The 27,352-nt window shown below is 40.0% G+C and overlaps 1 protein-coding gene across 3 annotated transcripts; it reads right to left on the reverse strand.

Moving 5' to 3' along the window:
- On the reverse strand, positions 1–26,896 carry LOC113013942 (protein-serine O-palmitoleoyltransferase porcupine). Of its 3 annotated transcripts, XM_080294718.1 has the most exons (14): positions 26,759–26,880; positions 25,564–25,732; positions 24,619–24,755; positions 22,815–23,007; positions 14,659–14,702; positions 13,326–13,507; positions 13,110–13,240; positions 11,657–11,782; positions 11,059–11,159; positions 6,321–6,397; positions 5,612–5,675; positions 4,395–4,480; positions 2,784–2,894; positions 1–530 (listed from the first exon to the last, which is right to left on the reverse strand). In XM_080294718.1, coding segments are annotated over exons 2-14 (1,356 nt in total). In that variant the 5' UTR covers positions 25,566–25,732; positions 26,759–26,880; the 3' UTR covers positions 1–428. The 3 variants fall into 3 exon arrangements, with proteins under 3 accessions (XP_080150844.1, XP_026010979.1, XP_026010978.1); XM_026155194.2 differs by lacking the exon at positions 25,564–25,732 and having other exon boundaries at positions 26,759–26,896; XM_026155193.2 differs by lacking the exon at positions 25,564–25,732 and having other exon boundaries at positions 26,633–26,837.
- Positions 26,897–27,352: the final 456 nt, after the last annotated feature.

A 27,352-nucleotide genomic window follows, 5' to 3' on the forward strand; every position in this document is an offset into this window, starting at 1 on the left:
TTTTTGAAAATTATTGTATTTAGCATTTATTTAAAAATGTATAAAAAACACAAACACAAAAACAACAGCAGTAAAAAAAAAAAAAAAAAGGAAAACATGACAAGAGATTTTAACAAAGCTACATTTCATTTTCTTCACATGATTAGAAGCTGAAATGTATTTGGACCTGCACATGTCAAAGGTCATTCATATGAACGGGCCAGTTTCTACTTTTCATTTTACTAATCCTTTAGAGACCAGTCATTCTTTCAAACAGGCCGGAAAACTTGTTTGGACATCTTTGAGAATCACCACAGCGCACACACCGTCATCCCCCTGTGCCAACGTCCTTCCCACTTAAGCATATCTCTGTCTTTCATAATCAGAAAACAGTCTGGTATACACTGAAACAAAGGTGTCTGTCAGCCTTTTCATCGGCCCAGACAACATTATTTAATTAAACAGTAGAATACCCAGGAAGCAAACACAACCCAGTGGCTGGCCCAGTTCAGTTCAGACCACCTCTGGATGGTGTGGATGGCTGTGAAATCCTGAAAACAATAACAAACATGGACGCTGTTAGTCCCTGCACAGCCCAGGGAATCATACACAAGGTACACATGTGCATTAGGAATTTGCATGCTGTCAGCTAAATGTCCACATGCAACCAGAAAAGGTCAAAGGGTAATTCCTTCTCAAATTAAAATGGCCCTGCTACTCAACTTTCTCCAATGTGCATAAAAAAATATCCTTGGTTTGAACAAATAAATGGTAAATGGACTTATGGCTCTTATATAGCGCTTTTCTATTCTGAGCAATCATAGCACTTTACATTCACCCATTCAGAAATTGTCACTATAGTTGTCTTTTGCAATGTGAAGTTTATTATGAGCATTAGTTGGCTTTAATTTTTTCCCATATTTTAACTAGCCAATACTAGAGATGGACCGATCCGATATTACGTATCGGTATCAGTCCGATACTGACGTAAATTACTGGATCGGATATTGGAAAGAAATAAAAAAATGTAATCCGATCCATTAAATATAAAAAAGCACCTCACAAAACTTGCGACACGGTGTAACTCGGCTCATAACCGTAGCACGTCGGAGCAGTGTGCTCACATGATAGAGTGGCTGTGTGTATTTATAGCCTCGCTACCAAACCAGCATTTCATCTCCGAGGAAGTGATCCCAGAGAGAAGTAAAGCAAGTGTGTAAGTTCATCTCTGAATGTTTGTAAGGCATTCCCACTTAAGCTTAACAACCAATACCTGGAGCGAGTGCCCCTTCTTGCTGCTATTTCAATCGTGAAACTGCTTAATGATCGGCTTTTCTGTCGGGAATCTGTGTCTCTTGTTTGTTTTTGGCCCACTTTGCACCAGAAAGAGGAAACCAGCAGCTGAATAACAGCAGCACGTTTAACCTTGATAAGCTGTTGTTAGAATTTATTTAATGTTACTTTCTACACCAGGATCTTTTTCTACGCAGTTGATGGCTGGTAACTGTCCAGGGGCGGATCTAGCAAAGTTTAGCCAGGGGGGCCGATAGGGCATGAACAGGGAAAATGGGGGCACAAAGACATACTTTTCTTTCTTATTCTCATTTAAAATGTCTAGCTTTTAATAAATAATTATCTGAATCTTACACCCAAAGTTTTAATCTTATGTAAAATATATAGAAGTCCATTACTGTATATAGTAACTGTTAAGTCTAATATACCCTAGTAAACTATAGTACTTTTTCCTTTGGGAAGATGCCATCTGTGCAGTCTACAGTTCTGTTGAAGGAAGATGTTGAATCTATTTAATTATTCTTGAAAAATTATTAATTTCTGTGCATTTTTTTTTCCCACACTGCATCAAATTAAAGTTGATTAAGTCGATTAAGCATCACGAAGTGGAGGTTGGGGGGTGGTTCCCTATTATTATTTTTTTTGCTGGGAGTTTGCAACCCTATTAGTTAGGTTGCTTAAGATTTCTGCTAAGTACTCTTTAAAATACCAGAATAGGGAGGATGGAGTAGGTTTAAGTTTATTAGATTGATCAGTTTTGCTGAACTATGAAATATTTTGGGTGCAGTGTATTTTTTACATACAGGTACAACAGAATAGCTTTAGTGTTGTTGTTTATTTAAACGTGAGTATAAACGTATACAAAATGCAGCAAGATATTAAAAAAACAGTTTTATTGATTAAAAAACACTATATTGGATTCATATCGGTATCGGCAGATATCCAAATTTATGTTATCGGTATCGGACATAAAAAAGTGGGATCGTGCCATCTTTAGCCAATACGCAGACATTTTTAATGGGTGTGTCCCAAATGGCAGATTCTGAGACTAGTAAGAATTTCATGCTTTTATCTTTACGTTTTTCACATTTTCATGTTCAAAAATTGTCCCTGTGAAAAAATAGCCTGAAAATTGTTTGATTGACCATGGTTTAAAAACTTTTTAAAAATATATATAATGTATGAAAACTTGACTGCAATCATGTTCAACCATTCACCAGATTTTAAGGAAAATCAGAGTTGGTTGAATGAAAAATATTCTAAAAAAATGTGCTGATTTGAGACACAATTTTCACCACAGAATTCAGTTTAAAGCAATCAGACCATTAAAAATAATGAATGTTCTGCAAACAATTACAATTATGAGAAATATTCAGTGAGAATATTCAGTGTTATTATTGTATGAAAGCTGTCACTTGCTTTATTTCCAAACTGAGACTGGGTATAAATTTGCACTCTGTCATAATATCTTCAACATATACAGGTGGGGTTGGCCCTCATGGTGCTCTTACCTCTTCTACCTCCTGTTCATCAACTCCTGGGTCAAACATGGAGCCTAGGTAAGTGAGATGGAAGATGGCCAGCAAGCTGAAAACCAGGTTCAGCAATATCACCCAATAATCCTATAGACCGCAGAGGAGAGAATAAAAGACAAAAGAAAAAATAGAGACAAAAGTTGCATGTTCTCCGTCAATCTACTCAATATTAAGAAATAACAACTTGCTAACAATGACTGTTAGTGTTCTATTCTATGGTTTTTTATGCATCTTTGCTTTGACTACATTGACAGGATGGAATCGTTCTCATGATAAAAAAAATGGTGCCAATCAGATGTTTTTCAGGTGTTTTTTAATGGATCAAAATGTGATGGTGCCTTTCTGTTTTCATGGTTTGGGGCGGAGCCTCCACTGTGTTTCACAGCTGACCTCCTTCCTACATACTGATCACTATTTGAACCAAAAATGTCACATTTGGATTCATCCATTCATCAGTCCTGTTACCACTAATTTTCAGTTTAGTTCTTATGTAACTGTAATCCACGGGCTTTTCATCTCATTCCCTGGCTGCCTCAGTTTCACTGGGACCATGTCCTGAATGGACACACTGCACATAATGCTGAGACGTGGCAAGTTAACAACAGCAAACAGTTTTTTGAAACAGACGTTTGGACTAGAAAGGTTGAAGACTCAAAATAATATAAGTACAAAAGTTCTAGAGTCACATGATTGAGAGTAGCTTGTGCAGACTTAGTGGAGGGCTGTGTGCAGGAATGTGGGCGTGAACCAGGGCAAGGTCAAATAACAGTAAGTTCTCACAAACAGTTGCTGCCTGGATATGAAACTAGATGACGGGAAATGAAACAGCTAGTGTGTGAGAAGAAAATATTGAGACAGGCAGGTGAAGCACCCAAAATGCAGGAGGAGGAAAGCGACAAGAGGTTGGGACCAACTTGTTTGCCAACCAGGGAGAGCTAAGTCTAGACCAGGGCCCTCCCCAATGGTTTTCTGACCACTCAGAAAGCTGATTTTTTAATATTTAAGTTTGTGTACGGCTAAGTTAGCGCACTCTTCCAGAAGTCGGCTACAGCTAACTGCTTGCAGACTGTGAACTGAAGAGATCCATGTACATGTATGGTTTTGAACTGCTTGAGGCAATAAATCTATTGAATTTGAATTGGACTGGTGCTCTCTTTATCTTTATCTCTCTTTATCCTCGAGAAAAAGAACGTGCAACACAGGCTGCTAGTGACATTGAATTTACATACAAGACACAACTTAAAATGAGTCTTCTGTTATGTGGTTCATCTTTTGATTTTGTTGTCTGTTTGTGCTTGAGTGATTCATTAGTCAGTTTCAAATGGCCTAATGACCAAAAAAAAAGAAAAAGGATTATTTGGAGTTATTCAGTTACTTTATTGCCCTGTTTATCTTTGTTGTTCTGTGTTGTTTAGCTGTGCAGCACTTTGAAGTCACCTTTTTACACTGCACATTTAAACACAACACAGGTTAACCAAACTTTGGCTCTGCATCTATGTCTGTCTGTTTGTGTCTCTGTGTGTGTCTGTGTGTGTGTTTTGTTTTTCACTGTCTCCATCTGTTAGCTGAGTAGGGATGAAGCTGTACCTTTTTGTGCTGATGGGTGCAGTCAGAGGCACAAGGCCTAGACAGGATACAGGCACTGAAGATAGAAGCAAGCCTCTTTCTCAGAACTGAGGATGACAAAAATAATCAGTTACATTAAATTAAAAAACTTTAAACATGAAAATGTAAAAAAGGAAAATAGGAGGGGTCCACAAATCTGACTTTCTACCACTAAATGAACACAATAGAGCGACACGACGAGTGCTCCAATTACAGAAAACAAAGCAAAAGAAAAATCAAACATTCCCTCAAACAGCCTTTGGATCACAGCTGTCCCCTGCAACATGCAGACTACTCTGGATGAGTAAAGACAGATAAACAACTAAATTCACACGAGCTTGTTCCTCAATGTGGATCATTATCTGTCGTTTGGATATACTGAGAAAGCAATGTTAATCAAGACCAAATCATATGCAAAGCATTCTGTAATTTATTCAACCTCCTAAAAACACAGCATAAACTGCAGTATAACTAATGCATGAAGGCCAAGTAGAAGGTTCCACTTCACTCAGAAGTCCATACAGCATGTCAGTGTATCCATCCAAACAAAGGTACACTAAAAACACAAATGCATTCTGTTTGGCCAAAGACTAATGACACTGAGTACGGAAGGTGCAGGATAATAGTTCACATACAGGATAAAAGACATGTTATCCCCTCATGTGGTTAGTTTTCCGAAGTGGAAACACCTGTGCGGTACAGATAGAGGGGGGACTCACAGCTGTCGACGACTTTGCCACAAGTTTTAGTCATGGTCATTATGCATATGAAACACAAGACTTTAGATTACGTGTAAGAAATGCACTGATGCTAAGAACTTTTCTGTAATTAACAGAACATAGCACAGTCTGTGCCCTGTTTATTTAATTCTGTGTAACGTTTCAATATGAAATCAATAATATTTGTTTGTTTTTTCCATCTTTCTTTGAAGAGATCAACTGAATTTACAGAGATCAAAGTCAGTGTCCAGTTTGCACGACAGTGCAATAAAAACATTTTTGTCACTAAAATCTAAGAATGACTGTGACAGATAATTGAGGCAGAACTTTTCAGCCCTGTTGACGATCCTTAATAGAAATCTATTAAGCAGTTCTTCAGTGTTTGTGTGTGACCTGGGTCACAACAGATCACATCATGTGTCACTTGTTCCACTTTCACCAGCGAATCACTCTTCTGTGTGAGCACAGAGTTATCCATACCGTGTTCAACATATGTGATGAATCCAAGTGAAAGCAGAACAGCTCCCAGGTGGAAACTGAGACCCTGGAGAAGATAATACAATTAGGTTAAGCAGTAAACTACGTACAACTAGTGGAACAGAATGGTGTGTATGTGTAAGTTTGGTGATGGAGTTTTTATTATGAATGAATGATGTATTTTTATGAATTATTATGTCTATTTTTTATGCTAAAGGACAACAGATGGAAATTAGCCCTTGGCTATAATCTGGTATGTTTACATTCATGTAATTTTTTTTTTACATTTATGTTCATTAACATGCACTGTCCTAAATAAAATAAATAAATAAAATAAATAAATGTTTGGGGTCCACTTGGGGTACCTGTGGTCATTTTTGACAAAGACTTCTATCACCAGTATTTCAACTTTCAGAAAATCATTTTAAACAAATACCGTCATATACCAAACACCTCAGTGAAATGTCATAAGGTGGACACTGCCCAAGCCTAGTGACCTGGTTGTTCAGTGAAATCTCACACACAGTGGGTAATAGTGTATGTATTATTGTAGGGTCTGCCTTATAATATAAAGCACCTTGAGGCAACTGTTGTTGTGATTTGGTGCTATATAAATAAAACTGAATTGAATTAACAGTGAAGTTTAAGCATGGATTTAGTATACTGTATAGACTCTGGATACAAGTGTTGAAGTGTGCATCATCTTACTAACATGCAGTAAGGCGCTGGCTGTGTATGTCACCAGGATAGCTGGAAAAGTTCCCAATTTCATGGCGTTTTTAAAGACATCTGAAAAAGATGGAGAACAAACCACAATGAACTCACTGAAAACAACATTATGACAACATGGTGCTCATACAAGATCACCTGCTGCTCCCTTTACGGCTCATCAGAACGGATCATCTGCTCAAACGATCTCTATCGTCATCCTCCTCTGTCATACCAGCCCTCTGCATGTCCTCCTACACGATCCACGAATCTTCTCTAAGGTCTTCCTCTTTTCCTTCTGTCTGGCAGCTCCACCACCACCATCATCATCATCATGATCATTTCTTTAACGTATCCACTCGCCCTCTGAACAGGCACTTCCATCTTCAATTCACAAAACACTCCTGACACTCATCTTCATCCACTCCTCCTCCGCTTTGAACGGTTGATCCCAGAATATTAAACTCCTCCACCTTCACTACCTTTGCTCCTTGCACGTTCCAATTTCCATTTCTCTCCCTCTAATTCACACGTGTTTTCTTGCTTCTGTTGACTCCCCTCTTCTCTCCAGCACATACCTCCCTTTGCACGCTACTCTGACTACAGATCAGTGTTATCTGCAAACGTCATATCCCCACAGACTCCTGCCTGGGCTCATCTGTCAGCCTGTCCATCACCACTGCAAATAAGAAAGGGCTCAGAGCAGATCCCTGACATAATTGCAGCACCACCTTGACTCCATCTGTCACTACTGCACACCCACACATGTCCAGGACCACCCTCACATACTTTTCTATCACTCCTGACTTCCTCATACAATACCACAGTGCCTCCTTTGGTACAACATGATCTGTGTTCTCTGTACTTCTCCAGTGACACTCTGCTTTATGCCTCTGTAGATACTCTGCACATCACTCATGTTCTTGAACATAATTTCTCAGGTATCCTCTCACTCTCTAAGATTGTGTTTAACAGTCTCCACTATGGGGCTGCCACAAACGATTATTTTGATAGTCGACTAGTCACCGATTATTTTTGCGATTAGTCAACTAATCATATCATGTATCCGCTTATTGCACCAGCATGCATCTGCTCTTATATGACTATCATTAGCTTACAGCTTTAAGTGTTTAAGGTGCGTGCTAACTAAAAATAATGACAAGATGGTAGTTTATTAAATTTTAATGAAATTTGCAGATTGTTTCAGTGGAGTTTAATTAACTCAGCGGTCTGCTCCTTGCTTTCTAAAATATAACAGGACACCGGAGTATATTCTCGAGCATCTCACACTTCTGATAATCAGTTATCTGCTTGACGTTTATTCAGCTGTGTAAAAACTATAACTTTAATCTCAGCCAAACCGATTTACTCAGGAACAAATAAAATACTGAATATAAGTGACTTATATATCATGTTTAACCTGAGTAGCGAAAAACGGCGGTGGGTTTGAAAACGATTTGCCGGGAGTCCGGTGTTCTCAGCGGCTCTAGTGAGCCTTGAACCCCGGCTAGCTATCGAGCTGGTGGGTAACAGACGTCTCCGAAAACGTCGGAGCGCTTTTGAAAATATGTGGCGTCTTGATAAACTGAGCAGATATTTTAAGTTTACACAGATAAATTCTCGCCTGAAAATATGTTAAACATTTATTTTGTGACCCAGAAAGAATAATAAGAGTAATATTAAAAGTGCTGCTGCCATCTTCTGTTTCAGTCCGTTATTACACTCTTAAATCCTACTACTTATTCCTGCGTCTTTTGGGATCTTACAAAGCTTCAAACGAGGCGTCGACTATTAAATCAGTCGTCGACGATTTTGATAGTCGACTAACCGTGGCAGCCCTACTCCACTATCTCTTAGACATCGCCATACCTCCACAGGTATGTTGTCTGTATTACTGTAGGGTCTTTACCTTACAGTATACAGTGCGCTGAGGTGACTGTTGTTGTGAGCTGGTGCTATGTAAATTGAATTGAACTGAACTGAATCTGGACCAACCACCTTTGCAGTTTTCATGCTCACGAGCTCAATCTCTCTGCCAATCCACAGGTTCTTTTCTCTTTCCTTAGTGTTGAGCCTCATATTCAACCCTCCAGAAACCTTTTCCACATCAGGGCTCTAGAGTCTGACCAAATTTTTTGATGGTGCCACTAAAAAAATCTTAGGTCACACTGGTCTAGCTGTTCGAGTGGGGGGGAAAAGTCTCCGCAACCCTGAAAGTCTCCCTGTGGTCAACAACAGACACACATTATGCCCCTATCGTGGTATAAACCAATCAGAGATAGTCAGGGGCGGGACCTCTCTGATTGGCCTTGGTCCAGATATTCCTGTAGTACTTTGTGTGTAAGTTCGAAAGTGCAGGTGCCAGGTGGATAGAGAGAGGTGAGTAGCTTGAATAAAGCGATAACAATTCATTAAATCTGAATCGACTTTTAAATATAAATGTATTTTGCCAGAAACGCCAGAATCTCAGGTTAAAGCTCACAAAAGTATTTCAACAACCGCCAAACAGCAAATGAGAGCAGGTACACAGATTTCACACAATGACATAAACACAGAGCGGACCCGACGCATCAGAATCAGCTTTGTCTTTCTGGGCTTTCTCACCCAACGGCCTGTACACGGACACGCCCTCGGGGCCGAAAGCCGACAGCTCACAGATTCTGATATGTCCCGCTTTGTGTTTACGTCTTTTTTGTGCTAGATTCTGAGCTGCAGGTTTTATCTCTCTCCAACCAAAATTCACTGAACCAGCAGCAAAAGAATATCCAAACTATGCTTCACATTTCATAAATGTCGTCATTAATCTTCTCTTACTTTTGCTGTTTTGCTTCCACCACGATAAAAATCAAACTTCATGCACAGCTCTCTCTCTCTCTCTCTCTCTCTCTCTCTCAGTGTACTTCAAGAACAGTTTCCCATCTCAAATCTCTGTTTTCTGCATTATTCATTCGCTTAGTACCCATCAGTGCACCGTTGTTTACAGCACTGTCGGCCGCTGTCTTCTTCCTTTTTTTTTTTTTTACTTTTAACTTGGAACTTTTAACTTAATTTTTTAACAAAATTGAATTGTATCAAATCGGGACCTCGTGAATCGTAATCGAATGGATTATAGAAATCAGTGACGATACCCAGCCCTAGTGAGCAGCCTAGGCCTGACAGAAGTGGATGTAGCTGTGGGTAATGAGAAAAGATAATAAGAACTATTGATAACTTTTTTGTTAAGGCCTAATTCGTCTGAAATTCATAGCCAGTGCTCTGACACGGAGCCATGAACGCTGAACAAGCACAGTGTATCCAAAAACACGATAAACGCACGGCCCAAGTGTCCCCTCTACCCACTGCTGCAGGCAGCAGCAAAACAGGTCATCAGAGGGGGCCGATGTGATAATTAAATTTAACATTGCCTACAATATCACCAAAGAGTGCCAACGCACTTTAAGCACAAACACTTTTTCAGTAACTTATCTTTCTTGTAGAAATGTGCTCCAAATAAAGAACTTTGTATTGACAAGATTGTTAATTAATCATTTACAAATCAATATTGTCTGTATGGACAGCAATTTCCCCCCCAAAAGTGCACATGTAAAACTGCTGTGTTAAGCGATGCGGTTGAAAAATTTGGGTGCGCCTAACTTTTTTGTGCTGGTGGGCATCAAGGTGCACCAGTGCAACCGTGGCAAAAAGTTAGTCTAGAGCCCTGCACCTCTTTTTACTGTACGCTACTCCTGTATATTGTATTCATGTCATTTTTTCTTTGCCAGCTTCTTTAAATACTCTTCTTTCTCATTCCAGCACAAAGTCTCCTTGTCTACTTCCCAGAGGTTCCATCAAAAACCTCCTCTGCAGTTTCCCTCAGGACTCCAGCTGTACTTTCCTAGTCATCTGTAACTCTTCACTAACACTCAGAGCCTGTCTTAATCCTCTTAAACCTAGCCAAGGAGTTAACAGAAACCCAGAGAGATATATTAAGAATAATATGTTGTTACTAAAACCTCTAAACGTTCATCACTCAGTAACAGTGTTAGTTGTTGTCCCTGCAGTAAGAGGCAGGCCTGTGTTCACTGAGCCTGTGAACAACTCCAGTAAGGTTCAAGTTACACCTTTTAATAAAAGCTAGAGTTAAGCTAACTAAGATCTTGTTTGCTGTTATTTCTGTTAATTAGATATTGTACCTTTCAAAGAAATTAAAAGACAAACATTGATTTTATATATATATAGAAACAAATGTAACAATTGACAATACTCTCAGTACTTGTTTATGGTGCCTCTAGTCCATAGGTGTCAAACTCTGGCCCGCAGCCTAATTACATTTGGCCCATGAAGCCATACCAAATTACTATCAGAGCTGGCCTACTGGTATTATACAGTTAATATATATATATTGTTTAGTATTAAGCTTTGCTTGTTCCATATTCAGTTTTTCAGCAAAACTTGTTTGAGTCCATAAGAAAAGATTCATTCTTATATCTAGAGGAAGATTTTTTTTTTCAATAAATATTACCGTTAGCCCGCGACTTTGTTCCAGTTTTGAATTTTGGCCCACTGTGTATTTGAGTTTGACACCCCTGCTCTAGTCGCCAAAGATGGTTCACATTCTACAGTTCTTTCATTGCTGCAATTCCCTTTCAGTGTGTACACGCTAGAAAAGCCGTCTGCTTCTGCTTCTGTCGGTTCAACAAATTTTGGCATCCTTAAATTCGACACTCTGGAAAGTTTAACAGACAGAGAAGATTGAGACTTACAGGTTTTAAGCCAGCGAGACATGGGGATGTTCCAGCATGTAACCACCATCACCATGGAGCGAGGGATTTCCACACTGAGAGGCTTCACCACTTTCATATCCCTGCACAGCACGCACGCACACACGCACACACACACACACAACTTGTTTTTTTCCACTTTTTAAAAAAATTTTGAATCACAGTCAGATTTCTAATGTGAATCTTCTTGGACTGGCACCGAGTCAGTCTCCGGCAGCATGTCATTCTTTGTGTTGCTACTAGCCTGCCTTGTTATTCCCAGTTGCTTTGTGCAAGACTTTTCTTCCCTTCTTCAGGAATCTTTGTTTGTCCGCTCCAGCTAGAATTGTCTTAGCAACGTTTGGTTCAAGCAATCTGGGGCATTTTGCTGTGCAGAGCCTGTTGCACTATACTGCTATCATATAATAAGCTAGATTGGAAGCCTGCCATTACACCCAATGATGCTCTTCAATTCTGCCTTGTTTTACAGTAGATTATTCTAGAGGGTTGAAAAACTTGACTGTTGATTAAACAGTTTCCAGGATGAAGAGAGCAGAGCAGCTGATAGCAGATCAGCTAATCGCAGATCAGCTAATCTTACCATCTTGTGTTGTCTTTATCTTCAGTGAATCCTCCTCCGGCCAGCATGCTGGTGCCTTCGCTCAAGTGACCCACAAAGTAGTTACTGAAGTGGAAGGACACTGCATTCTCGTAAGCATGCAGCCACCTATGCAACACACCACAATCAAGTCACATACACACATCATCATTAAATAATCTCTGGCTGGCACACGACAAATAATTACAGCAATTCACGTTAAAGCCAAATAACTCGAGCAATCAGACTTCTAGTGCTAGTTCTCACCCAGCAAGTTATTCATTTCCATAAAACGTCAGAGGTGGACTGATTTCTGACTGGACTACTCATCTGCTGATCTCATATTGCTTCCTCTTACGACACTATGATTGATACACCGACGTCATTTTTTTTCTTCAAGCATGCAGATAATCTAAACAACTCGTACACCTGAGTCACTGTATGTAAGAGCTCCTTATCAAAGCAATGGGAATAAGACAAACCGGAATTAGCCAGCTGCACAAACAGATATGCAAAAATGTTTTGGATAACAGTGTATTCAGTTCATAACTGTAAAAAAGAAAGACTAGCAATGGAGCACAAATAAAATAAAAACAGTATTAAAATAGAATAAAACATAATTATTTAATCCATAGTCTAATCATTTAAGGTTTAGATCATAAATGGGGTTAAAAGTCATACATCACGGATCACATAACAATTACAAATACAGACACACATATCTATCGAGTGTCACAGGATTGTTCTCATGACCAAGATGTTATGATATTTTGACTTACTGTGTGACATTTGTTCCCGTTTATAATCTAAACCCTCTAAGATTAGACTCCTCAGTAAACACTAAACTGGCTGTCTTCTCATCAGAGCTCCTCATCACATTCTGTCCGATATTTTCCTGGGAAAGTATCCCTACTTTGCACCATTCTGTTGATTAATCGGCCCTATTGAGTTTAATATAAGAAACGGTGCATCATTTTTTCCCTTTTTATTTTCACAGCTGCCAAATTTCATCTGTCTCTGTTAAACACTTCTATTACATTTGATATGAGTATGATATGCTTGTGTGTCATGCCTTCATTTCGGTGTCTGAAATCACCAGAAGGAAGACTCTCAAGTCATACTAATTAAAACCAGTGCAGATGCATATTAGCTTCTAATCTTCTGTATAACAAACTGAAGATATACTGTTATGTGTGTGAGAAGACAAAGACTACAGTGCCAATTTCAAGAAGTGAGAAAAGTATGACACTACACTATGATACCATCATCAGAACATGACTAAATAGTTTCTATACTTGGGAATTTGAACAAATGTTAATACTTGGGGCAAAGCCTTACCTTTCTCAAATGTATCTTGGAAGCAGAGAAAGAAAGACAGACAGTATAGTGTCAAAGCAGTGTAGTGGAACAGTGCTCTGGGTGTAAAAAGAGCAACGATTGAATTAAAATCTCTTACTTCTTTGTGACAGAGTTTCCATGGATCGGGATGAACCACGGGAAAAGGTATGGGGCAATACAGGTGGAGATTAGCAAACAGATCTGACTCTTCACTAGACTGCCGCTAGAGGTATGCAGCCACAACCAGCTCTGAAACCCAAATCCATCATTACCATCACAGTGCCATACAGGACTAGAAAGCATGCAGATTAAGGTAGAACTGGCAGTTACTCACAAGTTTTGTGCCTTCAATAACATTCTTATAACTGGAGAAGCTGATCCAAGGGCCAAAGACGGCAGTACCCACAAAGAAAATATAGCCCAGGAACTCAGTTGGCGAGGGCAGGCTGCTCAGTGCACCTCTGTCCAAGTCAAAGGCCACAGAAATGGCCTTCATGGCCACCACCATCTGAGAGCCTCAAAGAGACACAAAAATAAAGTAATTTGTTACCATTACAGGATACTACATTCACATTTTATGAGGAATCACTTCCTCATAGAAGTCACTATTATAAGCTAACATAGTCTGAATATAATCTTATTAAGAGTAAAAGGTGTCTGTTGTGAGGCTTGATCTATACATTACAGATGTACATATATATGACCAATATACTATAGTTCACAATGGTCATTTTTTCAGTCTATGAGCTGCATCATATATGTGCTATCAAGTCTTTCTAACATGTTGGACTGAGCTTTCATTTGCTGTATAGGTATTAGGGGCATGAATGCCATGGTAATTTATCAAACTGTTCTTTTTCCAAGGTAGAGTCTAAAGCATACAACTTTAATTACTTTAAAAACAACAACTGGGTGCACAAGTTTTATTATGAATTAATCAGGATTTTCTCTAAGCTACACCAGGTTGAAAGTATACATACATCTGCACTAATACTTGGACCTCAACCAGATGCTTTTTGGTAGGCACCGCACCAATTTCTCTGTGGCTCACTGGAGTCCTAAAGCTTTAGACATGTAACCCTTTCCATACTGACTTTGTTTCTCAGCTGTTTCATTACATCGTAGCAGGAAATATTGCTTTTTGAGATCTTTTATCCTCCTTCACGTTTTCAGACAAGACCTATTTATTAAGTGACGTCTTGACTTAGCAGATGTGGCTGTAATCAGACATTCTGCATTTACTCAGGCTTTGTCTAATATTAAAAATGTGTTTGATGATATGAAACCTAGGGAAAAATGTTTTCACAGCATTTAGCCTGTATCCATTTTAAACCCTGTGTGGACTAGAGGAAGTCATACTTATCCCCCAAATTAAAGATCTATGCTATACAGATTCCAACCTGGAAAAGGGGGTTTAAAGAAATAATTTAAAGACATAAATTACAATGATACTCATGCCCATGATGACTGGGTGTAAATATAATAATAATAAGAAGAAGAATATATTTAATTTGTTGCCATACAAGGTTGACGTACAGGGAACAAAAGATAAACAGTACAAAGGCTAAAATAAACCTTTAAATGTTTCTCCAAGACACAAAATGAAAATTGCAAAAAAAATTACAGAAGATTAACTAGGAACAAAAAAAAATTGATGTAATATTTACCTCTTATTTTGTGCCAGGTCACCGTGTCAATTAAATGCAACTCTCTAAAAAGAAGAGGCAGAAAAGTAACATGATAAGCCATCAATGCTACTCTAGAAGCTGGACAGTGCAGCACTAAAGGAAATGAATTACTAAATTATTATAGGAATTGCAGCTCCTAGATAGACATGTACAACTGCTCTATTTGTCTCTAAGTTTAGGCATGAGAACTCAGACTGCAACTGTACTTTTCATCATTGACAACTGCTTTAAATAATGATGGTGTATTAAAAACCAAGACTATATTAAGACTATATTTAGCTGGAACACATCCAGTTTACAAGGATATACTTATTAAAATGAAATAAAATCTCACCACAAGGAAAACTTTATCTGCTCTACAATGTTTCAACAGATAGGTCACTTATTACCTGTGTAGTGTTGTGATTTCTGTAATCGAATATTATGGTGAACAGTACTGAACACTGCACTGAGGTCTAAAAGGACAAGCACAGAGAGGAGTCCACTGTCACGGGCCATGAGAAGATCATTTGCAACCTTCACTAAAGCTGTTTCTGTGCTGTGGTGCATCGAAATGCTGAATTAAAGTCTTCATATAAATCATTCCTCTGCAGATGCTCTCTTAGCTGTTTGACAACTAACCTTTCAACAATGTTTTTAACTAAAGGGAAGGTTAACATGAAAACATTTCCAAACACACTGACCTCAGATGTTTGGTTTTAGCTGGACCCTAAGATAAGACACGGCCTAAGACTGCAAGACTCTTTCTTTTCACAACTCTACTGTAAGAGTGACGTTCACGTTAAGATTAGCTGCAGCTTCTTCTTTACAAAAAACAGCACTTGAGCCTTCTCAGCTGTCTGCTTGGTTCTCCTTTTATCGATAGCGAGTCTCCTGGTTTGCACACTTGTTGTAGGTGCACAGAGAAATATGGCTGCTGCAGAAACCAGATCTAGGTTGGTTGACTTGCCTGCACAGGAGTGCACTGTCTGAGTGCACACTTATTATATACAGGCAGGGGTGGGACTTTACTTTGATGGACAGACCATGCAGCCAATCACATTCAAAGACATTATGTGAAAGAAGGAAGGGGGCAGATGTTCAAAAGACAATAAGTGTGTTGGTACAGGCCAGGTACACAGAGAGATTTAAATGCAAGCGTGTTGAGAAAAAATGAAGAAACAAGTGAAAACGTAAACTCTGTATGCATCTGGATGCATTTCAGTGATAACCTCAAACCTGAGTGTAGAATTTATAAAATTAGGACCTAGCTGAAGTGATACCCACTTTTATTTTCAGCAATTTTCCATTATGAAGGACAAAAAGTTTCAAACTTGTAAAGGACTTAAACCTCGTGTAAACCCAGTAGTAGTAGTAAATGTATAAAATGCGTAAATATAGTGTATAAAAGTAAAGTTTTATGAAAACAGAATAAAAAAACTTGCTACCTTGATAAAGACTAAATTCACAGTTCAGTATTGAATATTACATAAAATAAATTATATAAAAGTGTCTGCAGAAATATGTAGCACAGAGCCATGGCTCAGTGTCTACGTGTCTAAATGAATGTGTGCATGATGCCATTAAAATTCTTAACTTGGTTGATCTGCTGCTCACCACAAACAAGCAGATATTTTTGACTTTTAACTGTATTTTCACAAGTTTCAAAGCGTTTCCTACTGACTTGTTATAATTGCTGGCGGTGTCTTGTAAATAGTGTTGGATGTAATCCCATTTTTCAGTAATGCATAGGGATGGAAATAGATAAAAAAAAATTAGCAATTCCAGTTCCATAATCACTTATCGATTCTCACTGACTCTGTTTTGAGAGTAACTACCATTACGAAGCATCAATAAAAAAGACATTTGTGCAAACTAATTGCACAGCTGTAGGTCAAAAAAAAAAAAAGGTTACTCAAAAAACTAATTATTTCACATATTAAATAGAACACTTTTATTAAAAGCTTTACTGCAGAACAATCAGTGGTGGATGGAGCAGCTACAAAGTTTGTTTTTCCTTCACGTCAGAGTTTGTTAATCAGGTGCTTGGATGAAGGACTCCCGATAGTGTTTCCCAGTAAAGGTTTTAATGGTGATCACAGGAACAGCACTGCTGTTTTGGATTAGAAACACGTTTTGTTTCACTCAACCTGAGCTCAGTAACGGCTCCGTCTCTTTGCTCTTCGTGGTGTGTAAACAGACTCCGGCTCCATGTTTAACTGTGCCAGGAACGTCATCACTGCTACTGTTATGTTATCAGTCTGTTTGCCGAAAACTGCGGGCTGTGTGGGCTCAATGTTGTCAGACTTTTTGTTCACACGCTGCTCCTAAATACATTTCCATTGCAGGTCTATTTTTAGTTGCTAATGTGGGTGAAACACTCGTGTTTACATTGTTAAAGACATCGGCGCTACAGAGCCGTGCATTACACAAAGGAAAGAATTTGTGTCGAGAATTTTTTGTAATCAAAGTGCACCCAGGACAGAAGCAACACATTATGCTGCTAAAACACCTTCAGCTCTTTGCAAGCATCTGCACAAACAGCATGGGTAGCTGAGGAATAGAGCAGGTGATCTACTAATTGGAAGGTTGGTGGTTCCATCCCTGCTCCAGTCTGCATGCCAAAAGATAAGACACTAACCCTCTCCAATGCTACTTACGCGTAGAAAAATCTTGTATAAAGTGTAGAGGTAGAGTAGAAAAGCAGTCCATTTATCATGCTAACACAACCTAGCCAAGAACCCAGAGTGATGTTCAAGCTGAGTGAATGCCAACCCCAGCCCAGCCAGCCATGAACTTCACCAGGTAACAAACTGATGATCAGTCAGGTTGCAATCTCTGTTTCTACTGGCTCATTTTTCTAAAGTAGCATCACCGTGCCGATCACTTTAAAATCTTTCGGTGCTGTTGGCTTCCTGTTCATACCCAAATACTGTATCCTCATTAGGATATGGATTTGTGTTTGTGTGGGTTTGTAGCCCAAGGTGTATACAGTTACATGGTAATTATGCCCATATGGAAAGGATATATATAAATCTTATAAAGTTTGTATCTGTCTTGTGTGAAACTTGTATGAAAAGCATACAAGAGTGAAAACAGATATAAGATCCCTTGAAAAAGTATATAAATGAAACTTGTATGTTTTGGATACTTATTAAAACAATATATGAAAGTAATGAGAAAGTGGCCACTTTCATGAGTAAATCATATAAGCCTTATATGATTCACTATATGAAGTAAGCCACATCTTATGCAAGTCTTTTATAAGTTTTTTCTATTTCTTTTCCATATGGGTGTGACATGTGTTTCAGGTCATTCTAAAGAGAATTGAGAAATCAATGTAACAAGTAGTGTAGCAAATTACTTTCTCCAACAAGTAACATACTGTATTACTTTTAAGAACACACTGAGCTCCACATATCAGTTCTTACATTTAAAGTGGGAATGCTCTCCAACCATTCAGAGAGTAATTCAGTTCATCCATCCATCCATTCGCTTCCGCTTATCCTTTTCAGGGTCGCGGGGGGCGCTGGAGCCAATCCCAGCTGTCATAGGGCGAAAGGCGGGGTACACCCTGGACAGGTCGCCAGTCTGTCGCAGGGCTAACACACAGGGACAGACAACCATTCACACTCACATTCACACCTAGTGACAATTTGGATTAATCAATTAACCTATCCCCACAAGCTGCATGTCTTTGGACGGTGGGAGGAAGCCGGAGTACCCGGAGGGAACCCACGCAAACACGGGGAGAACATGCAAACTCCACACAGAAAGACCCCGGCCTGATGTTGGAATTGAACTCAGGACCTTCTTGCTGTGAGGCAACAGTGCTAACCACCGTGCCACCGTAATTCAGTTCAATTCAATGTAATTCAATTCTATTTAAAATGTCAATAAAGGGCTATTCTGTTCATACAGCGTCAAATCACAACAACAGTTGCCTCAAGGACCTGAACTTGCATACAGTGGCTTGCAAAAGTATTCGGCCCCCTTAAACTTTTCCACTTTTTGTCACAAACATGAATCAATTTTATTGGAATTCCACGTGAAAGACCAACACAAAGTGGTGGACACGTGAGAAGTGGAACGAAAATCATACATGATTTCAAACATTTTTTACAAATAAATAACTGCAAAGTGGAGTGTGCGTAATTATTCAGCCCCCTGAGTCAATACTTTGTAGAACCACCTTTTGCTGCAATTCCAGCTGCCAGTCTTTTAGGGTATGTCTCTACCAGCTTTGCACATCTAGAGACTGAAATCCTTGCCCATTCTTCTTTGCAAAACAGCTCCAGCTCAGTCAGATTAGATGGACAGTGTTTGTGAACAGCAGTTTTCAGATCTTGCCACAAATTCTTGATTGGATTTAGACACCAGACAGGTCAGGGATAAAGTTATTGAGAAATTTAAAGCAGTCTTAGGCTACAAAAAGATTTCCCAAGCCTTGAACATCCCACGGAGCACTGTTCAAGCGATCATTCAGAAATGGAAGGAGTATGGCACAACTGTAAACTTACCAAGACAAGGCCGTCCACCTAAACTCACAGGCCGAACAAGGAGAGCGCTGATCAGAAATGCAGCCAAGAGGCCCATGGTGACTCTGGACAAGCTGCAGAGATCTACAGCTCAGGTGGGGGAATCTGTCCATAGGACAGCTATTAGTCGTGCACTGCACAAAGTTGGCCTATATGGAAGAGTGGCAAGAAGAAAGCCATTGTTAACAGAAACCCATAAGAAGTCCCGTTTGCAGTTTGCCACAAGCCATGTGGGGGACACAGCAAACATGTGGAAGAAGGTGCTCTGGTCAGATGAGACCAAAATGGAACTTTTTGGCCAAAATGCAAAACGCTATGTGTGGCAGAAAACTAACACTGCACATCACTCTGAACACACCATCCCCACTGTCAAATATGGTGGTGGCAGCATCATGCTCTGGGGGTGCTTCTCTTCAGCAGGGACAGGGAAGCTGGTCAGAGTTGATGGGAAGATGGATGGAGCCAAATACAGGGCAATCTTGGAAGAAAACCTCTTGGAGTCTAGAGACATACCCTAAAAGACTGGCAGCTGGAATTGCAGCAAAAGGTGGTTCTACAAAGTATTGACTCAGGGGGCTGAATAATTACGCACACCCCACTTTGCAGTTATTTATTTGTAAAAAATGTTTGGAATCATGTATGATTTTCGTTCCACTTCTCACGTGTGCACCACTTTGTATTGTTCTTTCACGTGGAATTCCAATAAAACTGATTCATGTTTGTGACAAAAAGTGGAAAAGTTTAAGGGGGCCGAATACTTTTGCAAGCCACTGTACTTGCTTGTACGTATCTGGGACAGGCATTTTGCTGATGAAATGCTGCTTTGGCAGCACATAGCGCAGCTCCATTAAGTTTTGTGAAGCATTTTTGCAATTTTTAATGCATCAGATTATCAGACATTTTTATTTCTTAGGCCAGGACAGGCTCAGTATTGGGCTTCTTGGCTAGGTTGTGTTAGCATGATAACACAACCTAGTATCAGTATTGGGATACTGTACATCCCTGGTCAGGATGAGATTCAGAGTGTGATTAAAACAATCAGTGGGATCATGTACACTTTGAGAGAGGCCAATCAACTCTAATAAAAAAAAAGTAACATGTTGCATTGACTTTCATTTTCAGCATCTACATGGATGCTAAAAAATGCCCACAATAATTATAAGAAATCTGAGTACAGGCTAGGAGGACCATAGATGACAACAAAATTGTTTTTTGACTTTTTGCATTAGAGTCAGGCTTTTAAAAAAAATCTAACTAAATCTAACTCTGCCTGGGTCTCTGATAAAGCCATCTTATAACATAACAGGGGGTAGCCATTATTTTGTACATAGTCTATCAGTGTTTAAGAGTATGGATTAAAAGCAGTTCATCTTGATAACATATGTCCCCTTATTGGTATGTGAAGTCAGAGGACACGCAGGAAGAACACAGCAAGAAAACAATCACCTGGATTATTTTCAGACTATTACATGGAAAAGTTGAGAAAAAAAAACATCTTCAACTGACTGAAATTCTGTACAGCTTGGGCCTGTTTATTTGGATTGAAACGGCTGTATTAGGCTCCATGTAAATGTAATTGCAGGCTCAGCCAGCACTGTGAGATAACAGCTACAATCTTCTTGCCTTCTAAAAAATGTTTCATTTCATGCTGTACCACATAGTTCTTTTATTATTACATAATCTTCTTCATTAGTGACATCTCACTGATGCTATTTATTTTGTTACAGAGCTTTGGGCCCCATTACAAAGTTGAAGGTTCAGTCAGGTTAAGGTCTGCATCACTTTGAGATCATTGTCCAACTTGAGCTGTCAGACAGACAGCCTAACATATGACTCTAGAATACTTGAGTGCTCATGTATTATGTTTGGTTTTCTCCAAATGTGACACTGTGCGTTGTGGCCAGACGTCTGCACTTTGGTCTCATCGGCCCAAAAGATGTTGTTGAAGTCTTGTGATTTGTTCAGATGCAATTGTACAATCCTAATCCATGCTGCAATGTTCTTTTTAGAGAGAAGAGGATTTTTTTCCTGGCAAACCTTCCCAACAAGCCACACTTGTTCAGTATTTCTCTAATTGTACTGTCGAGAACTTTAACAGTTAAGGTGTTTGCACACCAAGTGTGATGAAAAAAAACCCCCTGTGAAATCCTGCAGTCCTGAACATGCAGCCTGCAGAGCAGCAGAGTCGTCTGCACTTCCTGAGCACTTTGGGCCTGAGCCTAACTGAATTTTGCTAGGACCGTCCACTCCTGGGAAGACTGTGACACTTGTTAAGAGCACTTGATTGGCATCAACTGACTTAACTTAATTACTATCTTATTTATCAATTTGTATGGAAGTTCTAACCCTTACTGCTTTCATACTAATTATGAGAACTCTGTTGATTTACTTCCAATCCCCTCTGTCTGCATAAAAGCAGTGTTGGAACACACTGTGGTACCATACCCTCATGAGCATCAGTTGAACAGTATTGTACTGCAGAAGGTAGTGTGATGGTGCAAGAATGGAGAGGAAAAAGGTGATTAACAATGGAAGAGAGACAGACCATCATAACACTGTCGGTCTGTCCTACAGAGAAACTGCAAAGAAAGTCAAGGTGTCAGTGAGTCCAGTTTGCTTCATCATCCAAAGGCTCAGAAACAAAGTCTGTAGACCCAAAGACACAACTGAATCAGAGGCCAAGTTACCAGCTGTGTGATAGGCGGCTGACAGGACAACAGCTTCAAGCAGCTTAATAGTGGTCGTAGTAAGAAAGTCTCAGTTTCAACTGTGAAGAGAAGACTTTGAGCTGCAGGTTTGACAGGACGAGTTGCAGCAAGAAAGCCAGACGTCAGAATAAGACAAAGAGGCTTGGCTGGGCCGTGAAACACCACCATTGGACTACTGAAGACTGGAAGAAGGTATTATGGACTGATGGATCAACATTTGAAATCCTCGGTTCATCACACAGGATCTTTGTGTGTGGCATCAACGGTCAAACATGGAGGAAGAAGTGTGATGGTCTGGGGCTGTTTTACTGGATCCAGGGCCAGTGACTGTACAGAGTGAGAGGCTCCCTGAACCAAAACCACAGCATTGTGCAGCACCATGCAGGACCCTCTGGTATGTACCTAGTTGGTCAGGGATTCATCCTACAGCAACATAAAGACCCAAAACATAGATCCAAGCTGTGCCAGAACTACCTCAGGAACAAAGAACAAGGTGGTGAGCTTGAAAACATGGAGTCCAGCACAGTCTCCAGACTTAAACCCCACCGGGCTGATTTGGGATGAACTGGACAGAAGAGTTTCCAGCTGTAATTGCGTTTTTGTATTATGCTTTCATTACAGAGTGCAATGAGACATTAAACAGCGTAATATTTAATAAAAAAAAATTGGAAGAAATTAGTGTGTTCTAAAACTTTTGACTGGTATTGTATGTGACACTGGTTTGGAAGGTAAGCAAAACTCTTTGTTATAAAAAAGCTTTCAAAATAAGGAGCAGCCAACAAGTTACAGAGCGTTAGCCTCCAGAGGAGTGCCCTACTGTCTACTGCCAGCCTTTTCTCTGTGCAAATGTTTAGAAAACACTGAGGAGCAATTTTCCTGGTACAAAAGTGTTTTTGTCTGCGTTTCTCACCCTGTTAGGATATAGATAAGGACGACACCTGAGACGAAGAGGCCGTGGCTGCTCGAGTTTCGGCAGAGCAGCAGAATAAAGTAACAGAGAGCAGTGAGCAGCAGAATCCACTGCATGTGCTGCTCAAAGAACAGGAAGAGGCCAAACATCCCAGCCAGCGCTGACACTACATGTTTCACAGTAGACACCACACCTGAGGAAGCAAAGCAGGACGCACTTAGAAACGTAATCACAAGTAGCCTGTTGTTGTTGCAGACACTGCAGTGCATAATAAAGTTAAACATGGTCACACAAGGTTTTAATTTTTAATATTTTAAAATAATTTTTAATAGCTAGTCTGAGGCTCTAAACAAATCAAAACAGCAATAAGCTTATTTCTGACTAATGCTGAATATATATATGTATCATCTCACTCAATGTTTTTTCTTTATTTTTATTACTTTCGACATTGTAGATACAAACTGAAGACATCATATATATGAAGCAAGATATATGGAATTATGTAGCAAAAAAAAACCCTGATAAATAATTCTAAATATGTTTTATATCACAGATTCCTCAAAGTAGCCGCCCTTTGCTTTGTTGACAGTGCTGCAAACCCTCTGCCTTCTCTCAGTGAGCTTCATGATGTCGTCACCTGAAATGGTTTCACTTCACAGGTGTGCCTGTCAGGGTTCATTTGTTGCCTTCTTAATAAGGTTGGGACCATCAGTTGTGTTGTGCAGCAGTCAGGTTGGTACACAGCTGACAGCCCTATTTGACAACTGTTAGAATTCATATTATGGCAAGAACCAATCAGCTAAGTAAAGAGAAACAACAGCCCATCGTTACTTTAAGAACAGAAGGTCAGTCAGTCCAGAAAATTGCAAAAATGTTGATTGTGTCCCCAAGTGCAGTTGCAAAAACCACCAAAACTGGCTCACATGAGGACTGTCCCATGAAAGGAAGACCCAGAGTCCCCTCTGCCACTGAGGATAAATTCATCTGAGTCACCAGTCTCAGAAACCACAAGTTAACAGCAGCTCAGATTAGAGCCCAGATAAAATAAGGAGAGTGATGGAGTGCACCAGATGGCCTGACCTAAACCCAGTGGAGATGATTTGGGATAAGATGGGCCGCAGAGTGAAGGCAAAAGGACCAACAAGTGCTCAGCATCTCTGGGAAATCCTTCAAGACTGTTGTTAAACCATTTCAGGAGACGACCTCATGAAGCTCATGGAGAGAACGCCAAGAGTGTTCAAAGCAGTAATCAAAGCAAAGGGTGGCAAATATCGAGGAATCTAAAATATAAAACATGTTTTAAGTTATTTACACATGTGTTCATTCATAGTTTTGATGCCATCAGTGAGAATCTAAAATGTAAATAGTCATGAAAATAAAGAAAAAAACATTAAAAAGGAAGGCGTGTCAAACTTTTATATGCACACACACACACACACACACACACACACACACACACACACACACTCGTGTGAAATAAGTGACTATTCCCCTGTCATTACCCTTAACTGGTTTACTGTATTTACTTGTATGGATGAAGATGTTTACATTGGCACTTGTGTTTTTGTTCCTCCCAGTGTGTCAAAAAGGCTGGAATATTTAGAAAACTACTTGTCATATGATGATGACATTTTACAGAGAACATGTGAAACATACATGTCCAAACTTTAAACCATAACATTTTCAGCCAAATCACAGGTGGCTGAGCAGAAGATGTTCTGCAGCTCTGACTACCCATTTGCGTCCAGCGATAACTGTAATCAGCAGCTGGGACGTGTGCTCCTGTGCAGCGAGTGAAGCTCACCCAGTGTGAAACAGAGTCTGCAGAGCAGGCAGAGTAGCAACAGCCTCCACACCTGCTGGAGGCCTTGCTGGACAGTAATGAGACCGCAACTCTCAACCAGCTCCTGCCACACCTCCAACCTGCTGGGAATGTCCATCCTGCACACACAGACAGACACAACACAGCAATATCACAATATGTTCACAAAGGTCAAAGAGTCCGAGTGCTGTTTTCAGTGCTTGGCTGTAATGTTTCTGTAGGCTTTACACAAAAACTGCACATGCGCATTAACAAAATGGATGGATGGAGGAAAAAGTAGGTTTTTTGTTTGGTTGGTTTTTTTTTTTAACATGATGACTTTTAATCTGATTAGGAAAACATTCTTTCTGTAAGATTAGTCTAATAAATTTGTTGGAGATGTTTCTGTCACTCCGGCCCCCTCCCACCGTCCAAAGACATGCAGTTTGTGGGGACAGGTTAATTGGATAATCCAAATTGCCACTAGGTGTGAATGTGAGTATGAATGGTTGTCTGTCCTTGTGTGTTAGCCCTGCGACAGACTGGCGACCTGTCCAGGGTGTACCCTGCCTCTCGCCCTATGACAGCTGGGATTGGCTCCAGCACCCCCCGCGAACCTGAAAAGGATAAGCGGTAGCGAATGGATGGATGGATGGATGGATTTTTCTGTCACTAAATTCGATATTTTTAATGTGGAGCCACCTCAAACAAGGAGAATGTTTGACTGCAGCAAATCTTCCCTAACCAAGCTTTAACAACATCAGGTGACATGGGCAAAGAAAATATTGGCTTGATAAGCCTAGACAGACTTTCTATTTTAGTTTGTAGGATTCGACCAAAAACAGTGATGTCTCTTTGCAACTGTTGGCATTTTTCTATATTATTCATAATATTCTTCTCCTTGGACACTGCTTTATCTTTAGAAATATCCCCAAATATTTCACTTACATTTTTAACCTTTACGTTATACAATGGCTGCAGAGTTAAGATTTCATCCATCCACCCATTCGCTTCCGCTTCTCCTTTTCAGGGTCCCGGGGGGCGCTGGAGCCTATTCCAGCTGTCATAGGGCAATAGACGGGGTACACCCTGGACAGGTCGCCAGTCTATCGCAGGGCTAAAACACAGAGACAGACAACCATTCGCACTCACATTCACTCCTGCATTTATCTATATTCAACTGTAACCCTAAAGCTTTAAAACAGTGTTTATAGTTCTTAATGATGCTGAAATTTGATTTGTTTTCTTTTTTTAAATAGTATCATCAGCCAACTGACTTCCCGTTACATTAATCGCGTCTACTTCGCTGTTTGCAATGAAAGTACATAACATCTAAAAAAAAGAAAAAAAAGAAAACTTCTTTCATTTAGTAAATCACTCCAGACAATCAGATCCTAAACGAGTCGTATGCTATTGTGTATTGTGTATGTCGTCCTCTCAACAAACCTGATTGATTCACAGATTTATTGATGAAAGAGCTCTTTTTAATCTGGCAGCAATCGATACGGCAAGAATTTGATAATCTGCGTTTAACAGTGTAATTGGCCTTTAATTATTTAAAAGGCCAGGTTTAGGAACTTCTCCAGGTTTATGAATTAAAGTAATCAGTCCTGGTTTCATTGGGCGCTTCTTTCTCTCTGCAAAAAGAAATATCTCCACACATTAAGCTTCTTAGATCTTTCCAAAGAAATCGATCAAAATGAGCCGTGAGCCCATCTGCACATGGAAAAGTATCTAAGACCATCTTGGAGTGAGAAAAAAGAAGTGAGTGAGCTTGATGGCTAAGAATGACACGATGGTTCTGACTTTATCATCCACGAAGGTTACTGACTACTGTGCTTTATGTGACAGTGATGACAATCGGCCGCACGCACTGCAGCCTCGCCGAAAGTTACTCCAAAGCGACCGTTTCATTACTGGATCATCCGAAGGTCCACGGAGACTGCACTAAGAAACTGGCCTACAGGAGCTAGCCGCACACGTCATCCAGCAACAACTAGCTTTCATGTTCACTTACCTCCGTTAGCTCTGCTGCACCAACCTTTCCCACACGTAACAACAATTTGAGGTGGCCTGCAGGTGGCGCTAGCTCTGCTAAATCAATTCCAGCAATCCGGTTCGGAAGGTCAGAGAGCGGGCTCACCTGAACTGTTGAAGCACAGCCAAAGACCCCAGATCCAGGTCCAACCAGCTGGCGCACGGAAACAGCTCCTCTACTCTTCTTCGTCTTCCACACTTTCCTACTCATTCCCGTCTTCCAAACCGTTCCTTCACTGCCCCCTGCTGGTTTTACGGCAGCTTCTTCAATGCGTATCCTCCGTTCCTCTCAGCGGCTCTTCCAGTCGAAGACACGTGACCAGAGGAGGCAGCAGGCATTTAACCAAGCTAGGAAGCCTCGGCAGCAGTCTCTCCAGACCACGCAAACAACTAGAGAAATAAGAGCTACAGTCATACGTCTGTGTAAATGTTCAAGTGAAATACAAATGTGTGAAAATGGAGCACAAAGCCAACACATTTGTTCTTTCTTCATTTTTTTTGAACTGCTGCCCTGTTTGCAACATTATTTAAACCTATTTCATTTCAGCTGAAATAGTTCCAAATATTTTGGGTTTTTAATCTCATATGATGTATGAGATCATACTATAAAGTAACCCTGCCATTCCACATTCAAGTATAAAACCGCCATACTTTCAATCTGCTTCACTGTGAACAGCAGCTGTTACAAGCTCATCTGTCT

This window comes from Astatotilapia calliptera, chromosome 20 (genome assembly GCF_964374335.1).
Source record: "Astatotilapia calliptera chromosome 20, fAstCal68.1, whole genome shotgun sequence".
Lineage (NCBI taxonomy): Eukaryota > Metazoa > Chordata > Actinopteri > Cichliformes > Cichlidae > Astatotilapia > Astatotilapia calliptera.

Coding starts and splice junctions, on each gene's coding strand:
- LOC113013942 (XM_080294718.1), bottom strand. Junction 11,783..13,109: donor GGAAACTCTGTCACAAAGAA/GTAAGAGATTTT, acceptor TGTGTTGCATAG/GTGGCTGCATGCTTACGAGA. Junction 2,895..4,394: donor GCACCCATCAGCACAAAAAG/GTACAGCTTCAT, acceptor TGCGGTCTATAG/GATTATTGGGTGATATTGCT.